Source organism: Motacilla alba, chromosome 26 (assembly GCF_015832195.1).
Source record: "Motacilla alba alba isolate MOTALB_02 chromosome 26, Motacilla_alba_V1.0_pri, whole genome shotgun sequence".
In the NCBI taxonomy this organism is placed as follows: Eukaryota; Metazoa; Chordata; class Aves; order Passeriformes; family Motacillidae; genus Motacilla; species Motacilla alba.
The window spans coordinates 855,502-874,303 of NC_052041.1; the positions used below are offsets into that span (position 1 = coordinate 855,502).

At 60.2% G+C, this 18,802-nt stretch overlaps 1 protein-coding gene across 1 annotated transcript in view; it reads right to left on the reverse strand.

The window, feature by feature from the left end:
* The window catches only part of NAV1 (neuron navigator 1), a 74,141-nt gene that overhangs the window by 52,729 nt on the left and 2,610 nt on the right, over positions 1-18,802 (reverse strand). The window contains exons 2-4 of the mRNA XM_038162437.1: positions 7,457-8,062; positions 6,998-7,098; positions 4,092-4,814 (exon numbers count right to left, since the gene is read on the reverse strand). Coding sequence (XP_038018365.1) covers positions 4,092-4,814; positions 6,998-7,098; positions 7,457-8,037 — 1,405 coding nt within the window. The 5' untranslated portion in view covers positions 8,038-8,062. The remainder of the gene's footprint in view (positions 1-4,091; positions 4,815-6,997; positions 7,099-7,456; positions 8,063-18,802) is intronic.

Sequence of the window (18,802 nt, forward strand, 5' to 3'; positions counted from 1 at the left end):
AGGACTGAGATGGGCTATAGTTGCAACTGAAGAGTTTGGCAGGGCTGCAGACTCCTGCAGAGAGCACTTCGGGGAACACCATCTCCACTGGGACCTCATGTGTGTCCACCTGGGCTCTGGCCCACACAACACTGACCATTTATTCGTTGATGCGAATCAGCAGCCACTTAAGAGGCACCACATCCAGCAAGAGATGGACAAGGAAATGGCTGCAGAAAGCAGCTGCAGTATCTTGGAGGTGCCCTGGGGAGCTCTCGGTAAGTGCAACCATCACACTGGGAACCGCAGGCACATCCTGTACAAAAAAGCCCCGGCACCTGATGACCCCTGTCCATCACACGTGGACGTGAGCAGGGTGAGCTGTGCACAGCCAGCTCTTCCACCACGCCGGCCATGTGCCATCCCCTTCATCCTGTGGTTGGGCACTGGCGTAATTAGCAGCTCCAGATGCCAGGCAGTTTTGATGAGAAGCCTCAGTCTTTGGTTGATGTGAAACGTATAATTTGGATGATGGAAATAGCCTCTACAAAGCACATGTGGTTGCTGCATGCCGGTGACCTCTCCTGGCTTGCGCAGGCTGCTCTTTAAACATGGTTCAGCTACAAAGGCTTCAGTGGCATCAAACAGATGAGGCAGCGGCAGTGACCGAATGAGAGGTAACATTTGGCCATGACTGAATAAACTGTATTTTTGGCCAAGAGGCTTGGGAATGCTTCTGGCAGGAGAAGCATGAGGTAGAGATGAGAATTCAGGTGTGAGACTAAAGACACACAAGATCTCTGGAAGCCACTGAGGCTGGCAGTGCCAGGAGCTCAGAAGCTGCAATGGCTTCTCAACACAGGTCAGCAGTTCAAGGACAACCGTATCGGCAGAGGCTGGAAGTCCCCGCAATTTCCTCTCTCTTCCCAGCACAAACCAAGCCTGTGGCTCTTTCCATGCCACTCTGAAGAGGGTGTCCTTCAGCAGACATTGCCAAACAGCTCAGGCTGATGTTTCGTTTGCCAAAGGGACTGATGAAAACAGCAGAGACCTTCCTTCCCTTGCTCCTAAGCATCTCCTGTAGCAATCAGGAGAAAGCACCTCTCCTGGTGCTCCTCACCAACCCTAGCAGAGTGTGAAGCCCACTCTCCTGAATCCAGCTCTCCTGGGATCCCATTCCTTCTGGGTCCATCTCCACCACAGGAATCACCTTTTCCTAGGGAAGCCAGGTTGTGGAAGATACCACCACCACTGGGGAAGACTTCATCCGCCTGGATTGCAAGCAAAGGGGTCTGGAGGCTCACCATGTATCTACACAACCTCAAGTTGTGGTCGTGCCAGCACCACTGTCACACAGCTCTCTCCACATTCCAGACTCCTGGTGGCACCCCCACCACACAGGCTGTCATGGATGTGCCAGGTCATGGCTGGCTTGGGTAAGTAGGTGTGATTCAACATCACAACTCCCACAAATGTGGGAAGTACAACCCTATGGAAGGGGAGTTTCAGGAGGGTGAGGTTCCTGCTCTGTCCACCCCAGATGCTCTCCCCATCCAACTCTGGACACAGCCCTCGATATCCCCCACAGGAAGCCTGCCAGTCCATATGTCTTGGAAAACTATTGGCAATACACAGAGGACAGATCTGGCAGAGTTTGGGCCTCACAGACTACCAGACCAAATCTTCAGATGCTAAGTGAAGTCCAAAAGGATGTTCAACACCTCCCAAGGTCAAAGTCACCCTGACTGATGCAGGTGGAGGTCTAGCAACACCCCAGAAACCAAATCAGTTTCTGGGGACACTTCCACAACCATGATATTCCTCAGAGTGTGCACAAGATCCTGTCTTGGATCTCTGGTACTTCAGAGTACCACCAACTGGGAGTCACTCCCACGTGGGCCAGTCCCACAAGGATTTCTCTTGGGGATGCTGAGGAAACTCCCACCTAAGAGCAGAGCATCATAGTGGCACACTGAGATTCCCCCAGGCATGCCAACATCAGTGAGTGGCAATCTGTTAGTCCCCTAAGTGACAAATCCTCCTGCAATTCTGCCCTGCTCCCATGGTATCTGGTGCTACTGCAGCATTAGGCCTGAGGATGGATGTCTGTAAACCCAGCTGTGGGACCACCGGGGTAGCCTGAGCCCCCACAGCCAGGCTGACCTCCTGCATCCCACCTGCTCATCCCCACAGTCTGCCTGCCCAGGCCTCGAGCTCACCCTGTGGCCTTCCACTTGCGAGCCCTGGGGTGCCCCAGCATCAGGGCAGACCCTGCCAAAGAGGGCACTGCTGCTGCCCCCATGGCAGGGCCTGGCTGGGGGTCAAGGGCAATGGCCTGGGAGGCTCCATGCCTCTGTGCCAGCACATGCTGGTGCACACTGTGCCAGAGCCCTGCTGGAGCTGGGGCTGTGACACCCAGAAGGCTCCTGAAGCAGCCAGGGGTACACAGGGAAGTGGACTCGGCAAGTGTGGCTTTCCAGATGCCTGGCTCCACACTCCAGCTCGCTCCACATCTCCAAACCACCTCCCCCAGGCCCCAGCCGGGGCAAATCTCTCCCCTTTCTCTCCATCACACAGCAAGGACAAAAGTCAGGCATCTCAAGCCAGCTCAAGCACCAGAGAAGCTCCTGGCCCCCTAAAAAGAGATCCAGGCAGGGAACTTGAAGGGACTGGACACACCAGTCCTGCCTGTACTGCTGCTCCCCCACCACCAACAAGCACCAGGGCTTTACAGCCAGCCAGCTTGAGCACCGTGAGCACCGTGATGGCTGTGCACAGCTCCCTTGCCACCTTCTCATGCCCGTTTGCCAGACCAAACACAGCTCTTCAGAGCCACAAGCCCCCACAGTCACTGCCCAGCCGAGATCCCAGGTACTGCTGGGGGATGCAAGGAAGATGGGGTGTCAGTGGGAAACAGAGGGCTGCCGAGGCAGCCACAATTCTTAGAGATCAGCATGCAGCACGAGAGAATAGCAAGGGCTGGGCTCACCTGCACCGAGACCCAACGCTGCAGCCCGCGATGGGGCACTGGGTCCCGAGGCCCGGGACACAGCCAGCACTGGGCCAGTGCTCGTTGTTCTCATGGAAACCCACTCTGCACACAATGCACACAGCAAGCTCGGGGATCAAGCCCACAGGGATAGCAAAGCAGGTTTCAGGCAGCCACAGCCTGAAATCAGCTCACGCAAACCCTGCGGCAGCATCCTTGGAGACCCTCCTCTGCCAGAAACCCAAACCTCAGCGGAGCTCTGGATCTGCCCAAAATGGAGCAGCAGCACAACCCCTCGCATGGCACCTTCACCAGCAGCCTCCCAAGGTCATCCCCAGGGCGAGCCACGCTGATGGTGGGGAGCAGCTGTGGCACCCGGCTGTGCAGCCTACATCGTGTTTGGTGGGTGTTGAGACAAGGGATGGCCGACAAGACACGTGGGGGAGGACAAGCTCCACCACCACCTGCCACTGCTCCTTGTGAGAAGGAACTGCCTTTCCTCCAAGGCAAGAGGCAGCTGACAGTACCTTCCCTCAAGCATGCCTTGGAGATGCGCTGAGGGCTGGAGCCCCACTGCTCTGGAGCCAGTCTGGGAGACCTGGGGATGTTCAGCCCAGAGAAAGCTCTGGGAAGACCTTAAAGCCCCTTTCAGTGCCCAAAGGGGCTCCAGGAGAGCTGGAGCGGGACTTTAGGACAAGGGGGAATGGCTTTCCACTGACAGGGTTTGTGAGATATTGGGAAGAAACTCTCCCTGTGAGGGTGGGAAGGCTCTGGCACAGGTTGCCCAGAGAAGCTGTGGCTGCCCCATCCCTGGCAGTGGCCAGGGCCAGGCTGGATAGGGCTGGGAACAACCAGGGCTAGTGGAAGGTGTCCTTGCCCATGGCAGGGAGTGGAACAGGATGAGCTTTGATGTCTCTTCCAACCCAAACCATTCTGTGATTCTAAGTGACTGGGGACACCGAGGCTGATGACTCCTTTCCCCTCAGTCACCCTTCACTTCAAGACCCTGAGGTCGCCACCAGCGGGTCCTCACGCAGTGTCAGGAGCCCAGATGCCTCCAGCTGCCACCTCTGGCCATTCCCATCTCGACGTCGAGCCCGGCGGTCGCGCCGGCCGCACTCACCCAGCATTTGGCTGAAGAGCAGCTGCTCCAGGTCACCCAGCACCGTCACCACCAGCTCGGGGTCCACCTTCAGGTACGGCTTCTCCTCGGTGCCCGCCGCCACCGCCGGCCCCTTCCCGCCCAGCAACTCGTCGTCGCACTTGCCGCCGCCGCCGCCGCCCGCCTCGGGGGCCTTGCTGAGGGGCTTCACCTCGGCGTAGGGCCCGCGGGGGATGCGGCTCGGCTTCCCGGCGGGCGGCGGCTTGGCCGGGCCGGCGGGGCGCGGCGACAGCAGGGAGTGCTCGGAGCGGGACAGGCTCCGCGACATGGCGGGCGCGTCCCGCCCGCGGGGGCCGCCGCGCCCGCCGCCCCCCGCCGCCGCCGCCCCCGGCGCTGCCGCCTTGGCCATGTCGTCGCTCCAGCGAGGCTCATAGAGCTGCCGCTTCTTCTCGGCGTCGGTGAGGAAGGCGAGGTTGGTGAGCGACTTCTGCTTGCGCAGGTTGGAGCCGGCCGGCAGCCGCCCCTCCGCGCTGCTCGCCTTGAAGACGCGCAGCTCCGCGCCCCGCGGCCCCGCGGGCGCCGCCGCCGCCGCCTTCGCCCGCTTCGGCATCACGGTGCTGCCGTCGGGGCCCCGCCGAAAGCCGCGCTCCTCCTCGCCCAGCTCCACGTCGGGAAGGCTCTTGAGGTTGCTCCCCAGCATCCCCGCGCTGCAACCATTTAACCCGCCAGGCGCTGCTGCTGTTGCTGCGGCACCGAAGACACACCGGGCGAGACAGAGGGAGAGGCGCCGTCAGCGCCCGTCCCACCGGCCGGGGCGGAGCGGGGAGGGGATGGCGCGGGCGGGGAGTTGGGGTGGGGGAAGAGGGGGGTGAGCGGCACGGCCCCACCTCGCCGCTCCGCCGCCGGCAGGACACTGCGAACCAGCGGAATGTCAGGGGCGAACAAAAAGGGCCCGCCCTCCTCTGGCGCGGGCAGGGGGCGGGGCGCGGCGCGCGCGCCCGCGGGGGGCAGGGAGGGGAGGGGAGGGGGCGCGCGCGGCGGGGCGGGGCCGGGCGGGGGCGCGCGGCGGGGCTCGCGGCCGCCGGGACCCAGCGGGAGCCCCGGGACCGCGCTCGGGCCGGGAGAGGGGCGGGAGCGCGCGGCGGGAGCGCGCGGCGGGAGCGCGCGGCGGGAGCGCGGAGCCGGCCCTGGCCCCCGCGACCACGGCCTACCGGCCCCGCTCCGCGGCCCCTCGCAGGCAGGGACGTGCTGGGGGCTGGGTGGGGGAGGTGGATGAAGCCAGCGCGGGGGCCCCACGCCCCAGCACCCGGCGCTGAAGCACCCCCTGTCCCGTCCGCCATGGACCCCACCCCTACCTAGACACTGCACACCCATTCCCAGGGGGGGGCAAAACATCCCCGTTTCTCCCCAAATTGTGCAGCAAGAGCCTAGGGTGGTCCCATGAATCCCGGGAGGGACACTGGCCCCCAACCCAGCGGGGCCTCTCCACTTATCCTAGGGAATTAAAGGCGGGGGGGGCAGGAGGGGAGTGGGATCTGGTTATCGTCATTTTTCATTAATTACCCGTCCCTTGGGAGGGGTGAATTAAGTCTATTTGGTGACCTCACGCGGGCTGCCATGGCAACCGCCGGGAAATATTGCATTAGACCACATCACTGCTGCCGAGATAAGGACGGGAGGACTGGGGATGGTGCGAGCCCCCCAGCCCACCCCCAGGCTGGTGATCCCGGGTTCAGTCTACAGTAGTGCTGAAGAGTCCCAAAATAACTCCACCTGGATGGGACGGTAAAGGGTGCCCCAAAAAAGGGTGATTTGCACTAAGAAGTGCTGCTGGGACAGGGTGGGTGCACAAGCTGCACTCCAAAGCCACTCAGGGTTCGGGGGAGGGCTGTTGCCTGGGTGTAGGGCCCGCTGTTGGGGGCGAATCTGCGGGTGTTGTGTCGTTTTGGGGCTGCTGAGGTGACTCTTGGGGTCTCCCAATGTCCCCTGTTCCCTCTGGCTGGGCCCAGCGGAGCCGTAGGAGGTGCCGCGGGCCGGGGAAGCTGGAGCAGGCACGGAGTGAGGGAAAAGATCCGGCCCCTTCTCCGGTGCCGAACCCGCTCGGCTTTGTCCCAAAACCTCCCCAAGGAGCAGGGCAGCTGCGCTGAGCGCATGCCAGCCCTGCTCGCTCCCTCCTGCTTCCTCCTGGAACATCCTCCCGCTTGCCGCTGGCTTCAGCACTTTCCAAATCGCGGCACAGCGCTGATTATTCTCTGACTGAGGTGCTGGGACCTCAGGTCAAAGTCGGGCTCTGCCAGGAGCCACCGTGGATCTGACCGACTTCTGTCCCTTCAAATCACCCGGTGAAGCTGCCGGCTCTCTTTTTACCCTTCTCTGCACATCTCTGGAGCATCCCGCCATCCTCCGCTGCCGCTGCCCTGGCAACCGCCGCCCCAGCATCCTCCCTGGACCCGCCTCCCCAAAATCTCCCCCCAAAGCAAGCGCCAGAGGGGACTGGGGTGGCCTCAGCATTGCAGCGAGGAGCTTGTATTCAGCCCTGGAGAAAGGGGGTGACCCGGTGGTGGGTGCGGGGAGCCAGTGGTCCCCGCGCCGGCTCCTTGGAAATGGGTCATTCCTGAAGCTAGCCGGGAAGCTGGGAAGAGGAGGGAAAGGACCCAGCCGGGGTGGTGTCCTGGCGCCGTGCCCGGCGGGGTCAGTCCCCTGTGCTTCTCACAGTGTAGGGCTTTGGCCACGGAGGTCACCTGATGCGGGAACTGCAGACGAGCCTTTCCCAGGGGAGTTGGGGCACCTCCAGTGTGAGGGTTCCCCCGCGCCCCACTGACATCCAGCCCTGGCTCCCATTCCAGCACAAGCCTCTGTCCCCTGGCACTCTCACGGCAGCCGCCCAGCAGGACACCCCCATTGCTGATCAGCCCCTCTGGACTCACTCAGGCGTCTGGGCTTGGGGTCAGGGTCAGATCCCTTCTCAGGACCGGAGCACTCATCACCTGGGGACGTGGCCCTCTCATGCTCCCGGTCCTCCTGCAGCCTGTGGGCAGAGGGGAGTGAGGGTGGGTGATCAGGGGCAACTGGCTGGGGACCCGCAGGAGATGAGAACGTGGAGCCGTAGGCTCTGCCATGGTCTGGGAACACTGGTCTCATGGCAATGGGTCCCAGGGCACCCTATTGCCCAATGAGTCCATCCCCTGCCCCACATCAAGATCCCATGGGTGACTTAGGAGCCCCAGCACCCCAAATCCAGTGGGAACCTTCCTTTTGGTACAGAGCACCCAACCCCACCATTTCCCATGGCCAGCCCTGCCTGCCTCCCTCTGTCCCCCCGCCCCCCACAGCCCCATGACCCACGGCACCCCCATCCCCATGTCCCCCCATCCCCAGGGACTCACCGGTACTGGAAGGGTGCCACAGTGGCAGTGATGGGGTGGCTGTGTGGGGGCCCTGAGAAGAAAGTGATGGCCCCTGACCCAAACACAGGGCCCCTCCCCTGTGAGCCACCATGAGACTCATCCTCTGTCCCTGCTGTGCCCCTGCCCTTCCCAGGGGACCCTCCCAGCCGCCCCCCACCCCTGCCCTGTGCTAGGGGAGCTTTGCACAACTCGGTGGGCTCCCCACCCCTGCCTGCCCCTCTCCTCCCACTGCCCACTGCCTCTGGCCATTTCCCAGGGGACACCAGGGGCCTTGATGGGGCTTTCTGCCCACCCTGAGCAGGGACACCGGGGCTTCCGTCCCTGCCCTCGGCTGGCTCGTGGCCAGCAGCTTTTCCAGTGGCTTTGGACTTTGGAGTCTTGGGACTGGGGGCTGGCACCTTCCCTGGCCGAGGGGACGGAGCCCTGTGGAGGACAGGGGACCCCAGGGTGCTCAGGGGGGCTGTGGTGTGCAGTTTGCCATGGGCTGTGGCACGGGGCACTGGGATGGCAGACTGGTAGTGGCTGCGGCCAGTGGAGTTGACATTGGCTGTCCCCTTCATCCCGATGAGGCGGCTGCTGGCAAGGCTGTGGAGGAAGAGGAGGATTCGTTACAGCCCAGCACAGAGAGGGCACCCACAGCCCCTCAGCTGCACCAGACCTTGGTCTTTGTTCCTACTGGCCATGGGTGCTCAATGTCCCCATCTGGGAGAAGGCCATGCACCCCACACCCCAGAGGACACACACAATGTCCCCTGACAGGGATCCACAGGACCAGGGTGTACGTGATGTCCTCCCCCTAGGGAGCCTGTGCAGCCCCACCCCCGTGTCCTCAGGTCCCTACAGCAGCAAGGACATTTGGGCACAGACCCTCACCAGTTAGGGCTGCACCACAGGGAGAACGGGGCCCTCTTGGCTGCTCAAAACTTTTTCCTGGTCCCCAAAACCACCTCCTGATAAACCAAGACCACCTCCCAGACATCTGAGGCCATCTCCTGGCCACCTAAAACCATCTCCTGGTCATCTAAGACCAACTCCTTGTCACCTGAAACAATGTCCTGTCACCCAAGAACACCTTCTAGTGGCAGGATGACCAGCTCTGTAACCTCATCTACTGGTGTGACCTCATCTACTGGAGTCCCACCTCCGCACTGGAGTGCTTTCCTTAGCCCCAGTGTCCCCCCACATGGTGCCACCTGCCACATCTCTCCATGCTCCTGTTCTCATCTTGCTTGCCCCATGGTGACTTTCCATGTCACCCCTCAGACAGTGCCCTGTGGCCCCCCCTTGCCTTGGTGTTTTTCTCCTTGTGATAAAGATGTGGTCTCATGTCACCCAAAACACCCACAAGCAGGGCCATCCTTGCCACCACCAGTGACAGGGATGTCACCACAGTCGCAGTGAGGGGAGAAGCTCATCACTACTCATGCCCACAGGATTTGCTCAGGCAGGCAGAGCAGAGCTCAGCAAGGAAACCAGCCATGGAACAAAGCTCCATCTCGCCTGCAGCTCTTCAGGAAAAAATCTCAAAACTCAAAGGTTTTCTCCAGAGGAAGAAATGATCTCTAGAAAGATGGGGAGCTGTGGTCCCACAGGCACAAGGTGCCACAAGTCTCCCAGGACACACATTCTGCAGGTTGCTCCAGCATGGTTTCGCTCAGCCTCCTTAAAGGAAAACCTCTGAGGAGGAGAAGCCTTTTGGGGTCCCAGAGCATTCTGTGGGGACCATCAGCTCCAGGCTGGCCACCCATGGTAAGTGTTCCTCTACCTGGTGCTGGCTTAGTGTTGGGTGGGTGCAGTGAGTGCATTGGAGGGTGTACTGGAGCCCACTGAGGCTGTCCCTGGTGGGCTGGGAAATGCAGCCTTCCAGGTCCCCCCCCACCTCCTCTTTCAAACCACCCGGCCAAGACAGAACTTCTCCGGAGCTGGAGAAAAGCTGTGGGGTGCAGGGAGATGGCTCCTTCACCCCGATGGGAACAGCAGCCCATCTTCAGCCCTGCATCCACTGCATATCCCAGTGGAGGGTATTACATGAACAGAGTCCAAAAATGTCCCAAACCGTCCTGTTTTGCCTCTTCCCCATCCTGAGCTGCCCTGAGCCCTGCTCCCCCCAGGCTTTTGGGGGTCTGCAAGAACCAAACCATGCCCACATTCTCCCCACCCTGGGATGACCGTGTCCCTGCCACAGACAGCACTGAAATTCCCTTTTTCCCAACCCACATCAGCTGGATCATTTGATCATGGAGCTGTGGGTCACGGGGAGAAGGGCTGATGCAGCGGATGAGATCAAGGAATCGCAGCGCCAATTCCAGCGCCAGCTGGGAGCTACAAAGCTCCTTCCAAGGCAATTTTGATTAAGGGGCAGAGGAAACTGACACACACAGCTCTGGGCTTGCTCTCCCTGAAGCCTCTGAAACACTGGCATGTTTCAGAGGATGTCTCCCCACATCCTGGCTGAGCTGTCTCTGTCTCTGCTCGCTATGGTCACAGCCCTGAGCCGTGGCAGAGGTGGGGGAGGCAGTGCTGGGACAGGCACAGGGGGCTCTGGAACGGATCTGTCCTCGAGTCACTGCAGGAGGTGGAATGGAGCACAGGGCTCTGCACTCCCGCGTGGGCACACAGATCCAGCTCAGGGGCAACCACAGCCCCAGGGTGAGGGCCTCTGCTGGCACCAGCCTGCACCCAAGGGTGCTGCAGTGTGGGCAGCAGGAGCCAGGCAGGGCTGTCCCTGTTCCAGTGGGATTTCCTGTACCTACAATGGTCACTCCTGGGAGTGTGGAGGCCAGGGCTTAGCACCCAACTGGACACCAGCTCATTTTGGGGGCCTAATGTTCCCAAAACAGGCTGTGAATATCAGCAGAGAGCAGCTCCCCTCTGTCCCCTAGTCTGTTCCCAGGCTGTGCCACACAGCCCACACCTACAAACCCCAATTCTACACTTTTTTCCCCTCTCTTTAAGGCAGCCCCTGCCTGAGAGTGCTATGCCTGGGGACAGCAGTTCACAGCCTTGAGCTGCAAAAACACCTTGTGCAAACACAAACAAGGTTGACCTTCATAGAACTGCAGAACAGTTTGTGCTGGAAGGGACCTTACAGACCATCATCTCATTTCACCCCCCTGCCATGGGCAGGGACACCTTCCACTATCCCAGGTTGTTCCAAGCCCTGTCTAACCTGGCCTTGGACACTTCCAAGGATAAGGGAACCTTCCTTTCCATAGGTGCAAGGATGAGAAACCACTGGCTCCAAGTCACCCATTTCACCCCAAGGTCTCACACAAACACGTGCAGCCCAAGCACTGTCTACGATGGGTTTTCTCATGCAGAGGGAGATAATCTGCCCCTCACTCCATAAAATCTGTCCCAAGCTCATCCTCAACCAACTCAGAGGCAAAATCTTTATCTAGATTTATGCTGTGACCTTACCTTCTCCAGCACCCACTGAGCACCACCAACATGCAGCACTTCTCCAGCCCTGCCTGCTCCCTGGTTATGTGGCATCGGGGCTGTAACCAAGTTTTGTAGATTTTTTTCCACTCTGGATTTCTCTCTTGTGGACACAACTTCCATTTCTCCCCTTCTGAGCCCACCAGCGATGCCACAGCTGCAGCAGAAGCCAAAGCTGCCGCGGTGGCCACAAGAAAATCAATCCTTCTCTTGTGCTCACAGGGTTGAGGCTTCTCAGGAGATGCCAGTGCCTGCTGGGAGCCAGGCTCAGAGCAGTCCTTTTCCCACCACACACACCTCAGGTGCCTCCAAGGATTCCACTGTGCTTAGCTAAGCACTACTGACCCCTCCCCAGGTTTCACCCTGCTCTAGAGATGCCATGGGCTTCCTGGGGGATGGCCAAGGAGTTATGTGGATGTGGCCCCACTCCCCCAGCCTGTGACACCAGCTGGACCCTCATGCTGGAGTCCCACACCCGGGGATGCCATCAAAGGGATAAACCAAAGCAGCTCCTGCCAAGTCCCTGTTGCCCCCAGCAGCTCCAGGAGGAGCCACTCCTTTGCCCACAAGTCCCCTTCACATCCAGCATCAACCACCATGAACTAAAACCATTCCTGGGAAAGATTCAGCCCATCCTTGTTCCCAAAGAATTCTTCCTTTGCCTCCAGACTGATTTTACCCTATCCAGGACTGGGTGTCCCTGGCACGTGCCCCACCTGTGACGATGGCAGGGGAGTGGACAGGTGCCCCATCACGCTGTGTCACGCTGTGTCACGCTGTGTCACGCTGTGTCACACTGGCATCCTGCTGCCTCTGCCTGGCTAAAGCGGGTCATGGCTTGACCCAGATAGACTCAGCAGCTCCTTTGCAATTAGTTCAAAAGGGAAACAAACTTTCTCCTTCAGCCCAGGAACAGCTCTCAGGAACAGGCTGCTGCTCCCCCTCTGAGTAATGTGAGCCCTGGGAACTTCCACCTGATTTAATTTGGAGACTTCCAGCTGCAGGGTGAGTTTTGGCCCAATCACTCCCCTGGCTCCCAGCTTGGGATCACTGGGTCCTGTGGTAGTGGAAAACAGCAGGTACATGTGAGGTGTTTCAGCACAAGCAGATGGTCTGGAGCAGCCACAGCAGCACTGTGGGCAGCAGAGCTGTGCCTGGGCATCAGGGTGGAGCCTCCTGGGCGGCTGGAGGTGTTTGTCTCCCAGCCAAGGAGAGGATACTCATTCCAGGTGCCTCCAGAGCTCAGGTCTGGAGGTGAACAACAGTTTTAAACCCCAGAGGTGAGGTGGGGTTTGATCCCTTTGGACGATGCCATACACAGAGTTATGAGTGTTCATGCTGAAGGAAAAGCCTTGGCTGAGCTGTGTCCTTCATCCCAGGAGAGACACAAGCCAGCATGTCCCTGAAGGCATCTCCTTCAAAGAGGCATCTGTTGTGCCTGGAGCTTGAACTACTTCCTCAGCCTCGTGTCCAAATCCCTCTCACACATGTGATTTTAGCAGCCAGAAATGAACAGGGACCTGGAGCCTGGTCTCCTTTCATGTCCTCATTTCCATGACCTAGAAGAGTCACTGGAGCATTCCCAGCAGTGAAGCAGATCTGCTTTGGAGCCATCCATCACCTGAGCCAAGCTGGGATCAGCCTCCAGCCCTGCGGGGGCTACAATGAGTGGCTGAAGCCCCTGGCTCCACCTCTGTGCCTTGGAGGGTTCCAGTCACTGCAGGGCTCCCATGTTTCCAAGAGAACAGTGAACGGCTCTGCAAGCATTTTGCTTTTTATTTTGTAGCATTTTGGGGTGACTTTTATGAGTGAGATAAAATTTGTTTCTCTCCTATCACAGCTTAGATCCCTATCAGGGATGACATGCTGTCCTGTGTCCCAGGATAAATGTGGCAGGAGTCTGAGCATGGACACTGAGTGACAGAAAAGGTGTTCAACCCTTCAGCCTCTGTTGGCATCTTGCTGCTGTTCTGTACCTATTCCCCACCCTGGCACAGCCTCTGGAAGGGGTAAGAGAGATGAAACCAGGCTGATAAATAGGAAAAAGGGGGGATGGATCCTTTCCTCGGTGTGCTGGGATGCAGAAGAGCTCTGTAAATTGGGAATCATCCTTGAGACATCCTTGGGACTGCCAGTACAGGAACACCAGGGGTTGCAGCACTGTGCCAGGTGTCCCCACAGAGATGCTCAGGGGCTGCAAGGCATCCTTCCTTTTTATGGGTGAGGGCTGAGGGGGCAGCCCAAGGATGAACCCCAGGGTGTGAGAAACAGGAGGAGCTGAGCCCCTGCCAAGGGACAGGTCCTGGTGCTGTGAAACAGCCGTGCCCAAAGGCTGCTCCCTGCACCTTGCAGCCCTGTGCAGCATCCAGCCTTGAGCTGCCATCAGGGATGGCCACGCTCCAGCACAGCCTTCTCCCTGGCACGCTCAGGAAGGGCGACAAAGAAAAGACTCCTTGTGACACAAGGAACATAAAACTTTCCAAAGAGAAACAGAGGGAGCAGGGGCAGAAAGGGGCCTTCAGAGGAGAACAAGCTGCCGATTCAGGCGCCAGGCCCAACCCTCCAGCCCCCATGCCCCGGGCAGGACCTGGCCTGCCCACCAGCCAGTGTCATTGCCTGGAACACTGCCACCACCCGTCGCCGGGGCACCAGTGAGGTGCCACTGCTCCCCTCTCCTCTCTGCCCTCCGGAGGGCAATGTCGAGCTGGATGCAGGCAGGTGCTTCTCCTGGGTGCAGGCAGTGGATGGGCAGGCAGGTAGAAGTGGAGGGCAGCCAGACCCAGCTCTGCCTGTCCTGGATGTCTGTTCCCCCCAGCATGATGCTGGGAGCTCTGGGAGCTGCTGGGAGATGGGCAGGGGCAGGCACTGAAGGACAGACATCAGCTGTTGTCCAAGCAGACATCATAAAGAAATCACCCAATCGTCAGGTTGGAAAAGCCCTCCAAGATGACCAAGTCCAACTGCTAACCCAGCCCTGCCATACCGGCACTAAACCATGTCCCCAGATGTCACATCCACACGGTTTTGGTACACTTTCAAGAGATGCCCAACCCATACCCACAGCACTAATCCCTGCCTAAGCCCCTCTGCAGCAATCCCATTAGCCACTTAAACCACTTCAACAAAACCGGCTCTGAGCAAAGCAGAGCTCTGGGCTGGACCTGCGGAAGCAGCCGCTGTCACCGACCCGCGGGTACCCAGGAGAGCGAGCTCTGCTGGGACTGAGCTGTGCCCGGCACAAGTTCTGGATGGATGGGCTGGGGCTGGGGCAGAGCCTGGGAGCCGTGCGGGGTCTGTGCAAGGGGCTGTGTGACGATCTGGGGCGTGAGGGGGGGACTGTGTGAAAGGCTGGCTAAGGGTCGTCGATGCCCAAGGCTTCTCCCAGGGGGTATCCCGGCCACACGGTGCCCGCTTTGCCACGGCCCCTGCGTGTTCCCCTAGCCCGTGCCCATCCCGGTCTCTCCCAGCCCTGGTTCCTGCCGGGGCCTGGGGGGCCGGGGCAGGAAGCCGGCGGATGGGTGTGGGGAGTGCCCGGCAGAGGCGGGGGGCAGCGGGGACGTCCCTGGGCCGCGGCGCTGCGGCCGTTCAGGAGCCGTCGGTGCTGGACAGCTCCGCCTGCGGCACCGCCCCCCCCGGTACCGCCCCCCGGGCCGGTGTCACCCCCCGCCCCGGCCGGTGTCACCTCCACCCGCTATCGCATCCCTAGCCGGGGTCATCCTGCCTTCGGCCGGGCACCACCCCTGAGCAGAAGTCATCCTTTCCCCCGAGCCGGCGTCACTCTCCTCGGTCCGGTACCGCCTCCCCCAGCCGCTGCAGCCCCCCCAGGACGAGCGTCACGTCTTCGAGCCTGTGTCCGTCCCCTCCCCGACCCGGCGCCCACCGGGCCGGTAATGCCCGCACCGCCTGTGCCGGGTGGTGCCACACGGGCCACTGTCGGTGGTGTCACTGTCCCCCTCGGGCCACAGCCGCCAGCCGGGGGCCGGCAGAGGGAGTCCCCAGGGACCAGCCCAGCGCCGGAGGCCCCCGGCCTCCCGGCCCCTCGGCTGCCTGTCTGGGACGGAGCCATCTGTCCAGTGCCTGGTGCCATCTGTCCCCAGCAGCGCTGCCTGTTAAGTCCTGGTGTTCCCAACACCCATAGGGAAAAGGGTCGGGCTGTCCCTCCATGGGGTGACACCTCACTGAACCCTCTCCAGATGCCCCTGCAGTGAAGGGTCACCTGGCAAGATCTGGGTTGTGCCTGGGGCTCTTCCACTCTCCTCGGCCGCCTGCTCTTCCCGTGCTGTGTGGCAAGAAGAGCCATAAAGCCGTTGGTAGCCCTGTGGATGCCTCTTCCAGCACACGAGGCACCACTGGACACCACAGAGCCTGGGGTCCCTCCAGCATCCAGCACCATAGCCAAAATACATCTATTGCACGTCCTGAGGGCTTCAAAACCTTCCCAACACCACCCCAAAACCTTCCCAGAACCTCAGTGCTGTCACGGGGTTGAGGACCTCCCAGTGCCAGATCAAGCCCTGGGCCAGGAGCCGTCCCACAGCTCCTGTGACGTTCAGCTGAACACTTGTCTGGGCCAAAACTCCACAGAACCAGTGGCATCATTTATTTAGCTCTGTGTTCCTGTGGCATCACACACCTGGCCCTTTGCTCCTGAGCATTTTGAGTGAGACCAGATGTCGCAGTGTCTGCGTTCGCTGCTGCTGTGCGGAAATGCCCCCCCCCCGGTCCTCGACCCACAAAACCTGGAAGGCCCTGATGGATTTTGGCTGGGCTGCTAGGCTGGTGGGGAGAGGCAGCTGCACAGCAGGGCTGCAAAATGCATTAACTCTGCAGATGCTGTCGCCTTCGCAGGCGTATGTGAGCTCTGGGTGGTCAGGATGGTCGAGGGGCAGCTGGGCTTGTTCCCCCCATCCTGGCACTGACATTCCATCCCCAGCACGCCCAGTGCTCTCTGTTGAGACCCTCAATGGCTGTCTGCTCCTTTCAACACTTGACTCTCTCAACACACAGCAGGCAGAGCGGGGTCATGGAGGGTACCCAAAAAGGCATTTTTCCCCCCTAAAGCAGGTTAAGGATTTTAAAATGCCACTGGGACCATGGGACAGTTATCACTAGGGACACAGCAACAGGGTGTGCCTATCAAGTGGGAGACTAAGCCCCAAGAGCAGAGGCACAGAGCTGAGGATGTGCCATCATCACAGCTGAGCTCCAGATTGGGGTGGTTTTAGCTGCTGAACCTACTTTGGGTGAAGAACCGAGTGAATGAAAGTCAACCCATGGATCTGATTTGAAACTGAACCCCTCAATCCCTGCCCCAGTATGGGCCATTCCCATCACAGACCATTCCTACCATGAGCTAAACTGCCCTGTCTGGTCTTACCTGGCCAAGCGAGACAGGTCTCCCCTAATCCGTCCTGTGATAAACGAAGCCGCTCTTGCAGCCTGGACTCTTCTGTGGGGTTTGCCCCGAGAGCCCCACACACCCTCTGGCACCAAAGTGGGTTTCCCTAGGGATAACCAGGTATTTGCAATGGAAAGCAAAAGCCACAGGGAGCCCTTAATGGGATGAGTGGATTTTCCAGTAAGCTGTAAATCCACAGTGGCTGCTGGCAAACACCTCCCTGCTCGCTCCGGGGGCGGGTGTCTGGGGGGGGGGGGGGGGTGTTGCAACAGTCACCACTCCAGAAGGATCTACATCCTCAGGGTTTATCAGAACAACTCCAAGTGTGTTCGTGATGCCAACATCCCAAGGGAGTTGAGTACTGTCACTTAATAGATGAGGCTGGAAGAGTTTGGAAGGGGCTGGCAATGCCTGGCCCCAATACCCGTCACCAGCCCAGCACAGCTCTAGTTCCATGACCCTCTTATGCCTAAAATTAAACCTACTACCTCCAAAGGATGCAGCCAATAGAGCCACCGTGAGACGATCACACCTGAAGGTTGCCTGACTTTCTTAGAGGGGAGCCCAAGCATCCCTCAAGCATCCCTTCGGTATCCCTCAATCATCCCTTTGGCATCCTGCCTGTCCATGAGAAGATGGCTGCACTCCTGCCTTCCCTCGCCCACCTCACACTGCACATCCCCCGGTACGGACGTCCCGGCAGGGAGCGAGGAGGGGCTGCCGAGCCCAGAGGGGCGAGGAGAAGAGAAGGCGGGGGAGCGGGGCTGGAGGAGCAGCGGTGACAGCTCAGGGGGAGTTTCCGCTGCCGGAGGCGGCACCGCCCAGCCGCATCCGCACGGGCCTCGAACGCGATCTGAGGAGGGGAACACAAACCCAGAGAAGGAGCACAAACCCAGCTCCCCCAGCTTCCACCTCCGCTCCTCCGTGGGAGCAGGGGATCCGGGGAACTCGGGCAAACAGTGGGATGCGTTAACTCGAGCTCTGGCTCCCGCTCCAAACCCGCTCCCCACAGTACAGCTGAGACCTTCGGAGCCCCATTCCCCCACCCCGGCGCTAAGAGGATGCCAGGACAGCATCCCACTGCCCCAGCCGGCCCCGGCACGGGTGGCTTGTCCCCGCCTGTTCCCTCCGCATGCGATGCCTCGGGCACTCCACTCCGCAGAGCCGGCAGGGCGGCAACAGGGCCGGGGGCAGAGTGGCACCAACACCCGCTGATGAGCTCTCGTGGAAGGGAACTCGCAGGATGTGATCCCACAATGAAACTCATGGCATCCCGGCACCGATATGGGGTGACCCGGAGCCCCTCATGAGAGTCCCGAGAGCAGCGATGGTGCCACAGGTGATTTGGGGCCGGGATGGGGCATTGAGCAGACAAGCTCAGAGAAGTGCAGGGGGACCAAGTCCCACAGCCAGAGACAGCCTCACCCCAGCTCCTACCCCACCACGACCCAGAGGGGACAGAGCAGAGCTTCAAATCCTCCCTGGGCCGCTCATCCAGGACCTCCCCCCACCCTGGTTAATGAAAATCTTGCTCCCCCCAATTATTGTCACTTCCTGTGATAGTGGTCATGGGTGCCACATGCCAGGGCATCCTCCAGCCCCTCTCCCAACCAGCATCTCCTGATCCAGGCACTCAATCCACAGCAGTGCCCGATGTCCATAGCACTGCCCAGACCCTGCAGCACAACTCAGCAAAGCTCATTACAAGTCACTTGCTAATGAGCAAGACTCCGGCTGTGCCAGCAAACGCACCAGGGAAGCCACCAGAGCCTGCTGGGACAGGTTGGTGGCTGATCTGTCACCCGAAGCATTCGAGGAGTTACCACAGGTGTTGGCAATGTGCCACCCGCCTGCAGCCTGTGCCTCAGTTTCCCCATGCACTGCCACCAGCCGCGTCACCACCCGTGCCACTGACTGCCCCAGCAGGTCCTGGCTCCCTGCAGAGCACTCCTGGGACTGGCACTCCTTGGTTAGGAGCTTGGTTAAGGCTTGGGGACCGATCCTGCCCAGCCAGGACAGGCCAGTGACATGAGATGAGACATCCTGGGGACACACAGGGCAGAGGCAGTGTGGTCCCAGCTGCTCCCTCCCTGTCACTGCTGTTTTCCCACTGCACAGGGCACAAAGGGCTGTGGGAGGACAGAGGGTGCTGTACCCGCCCTGACTGCCACTAAATGGATGCCCCAGACAGGTGAGGGGGGACTGTCACCCATTTGCCAGCAGCAAGGCAAAGGGGGGGTCACAGGGTGGTGGGAACAAATGCTGAAGACTTCCATCCAATACGGATGTCCCAATCCCATACTGGTGTCCCCATTCCAGACTGATGTCCCCAGCCCGGGCTGGTGACCGGGTGCTTTGTTGGTGGTGGGGCATTCCAGATGTCCCCAGGGAGCTCATGCAGGTGAGGGGACATCCTGCTTGGTCAGTGAGCAGGGGTGGCTCTGCACAGGTCACGGACAAGGAGAAACTCTCTCAGTGCCCCCTCC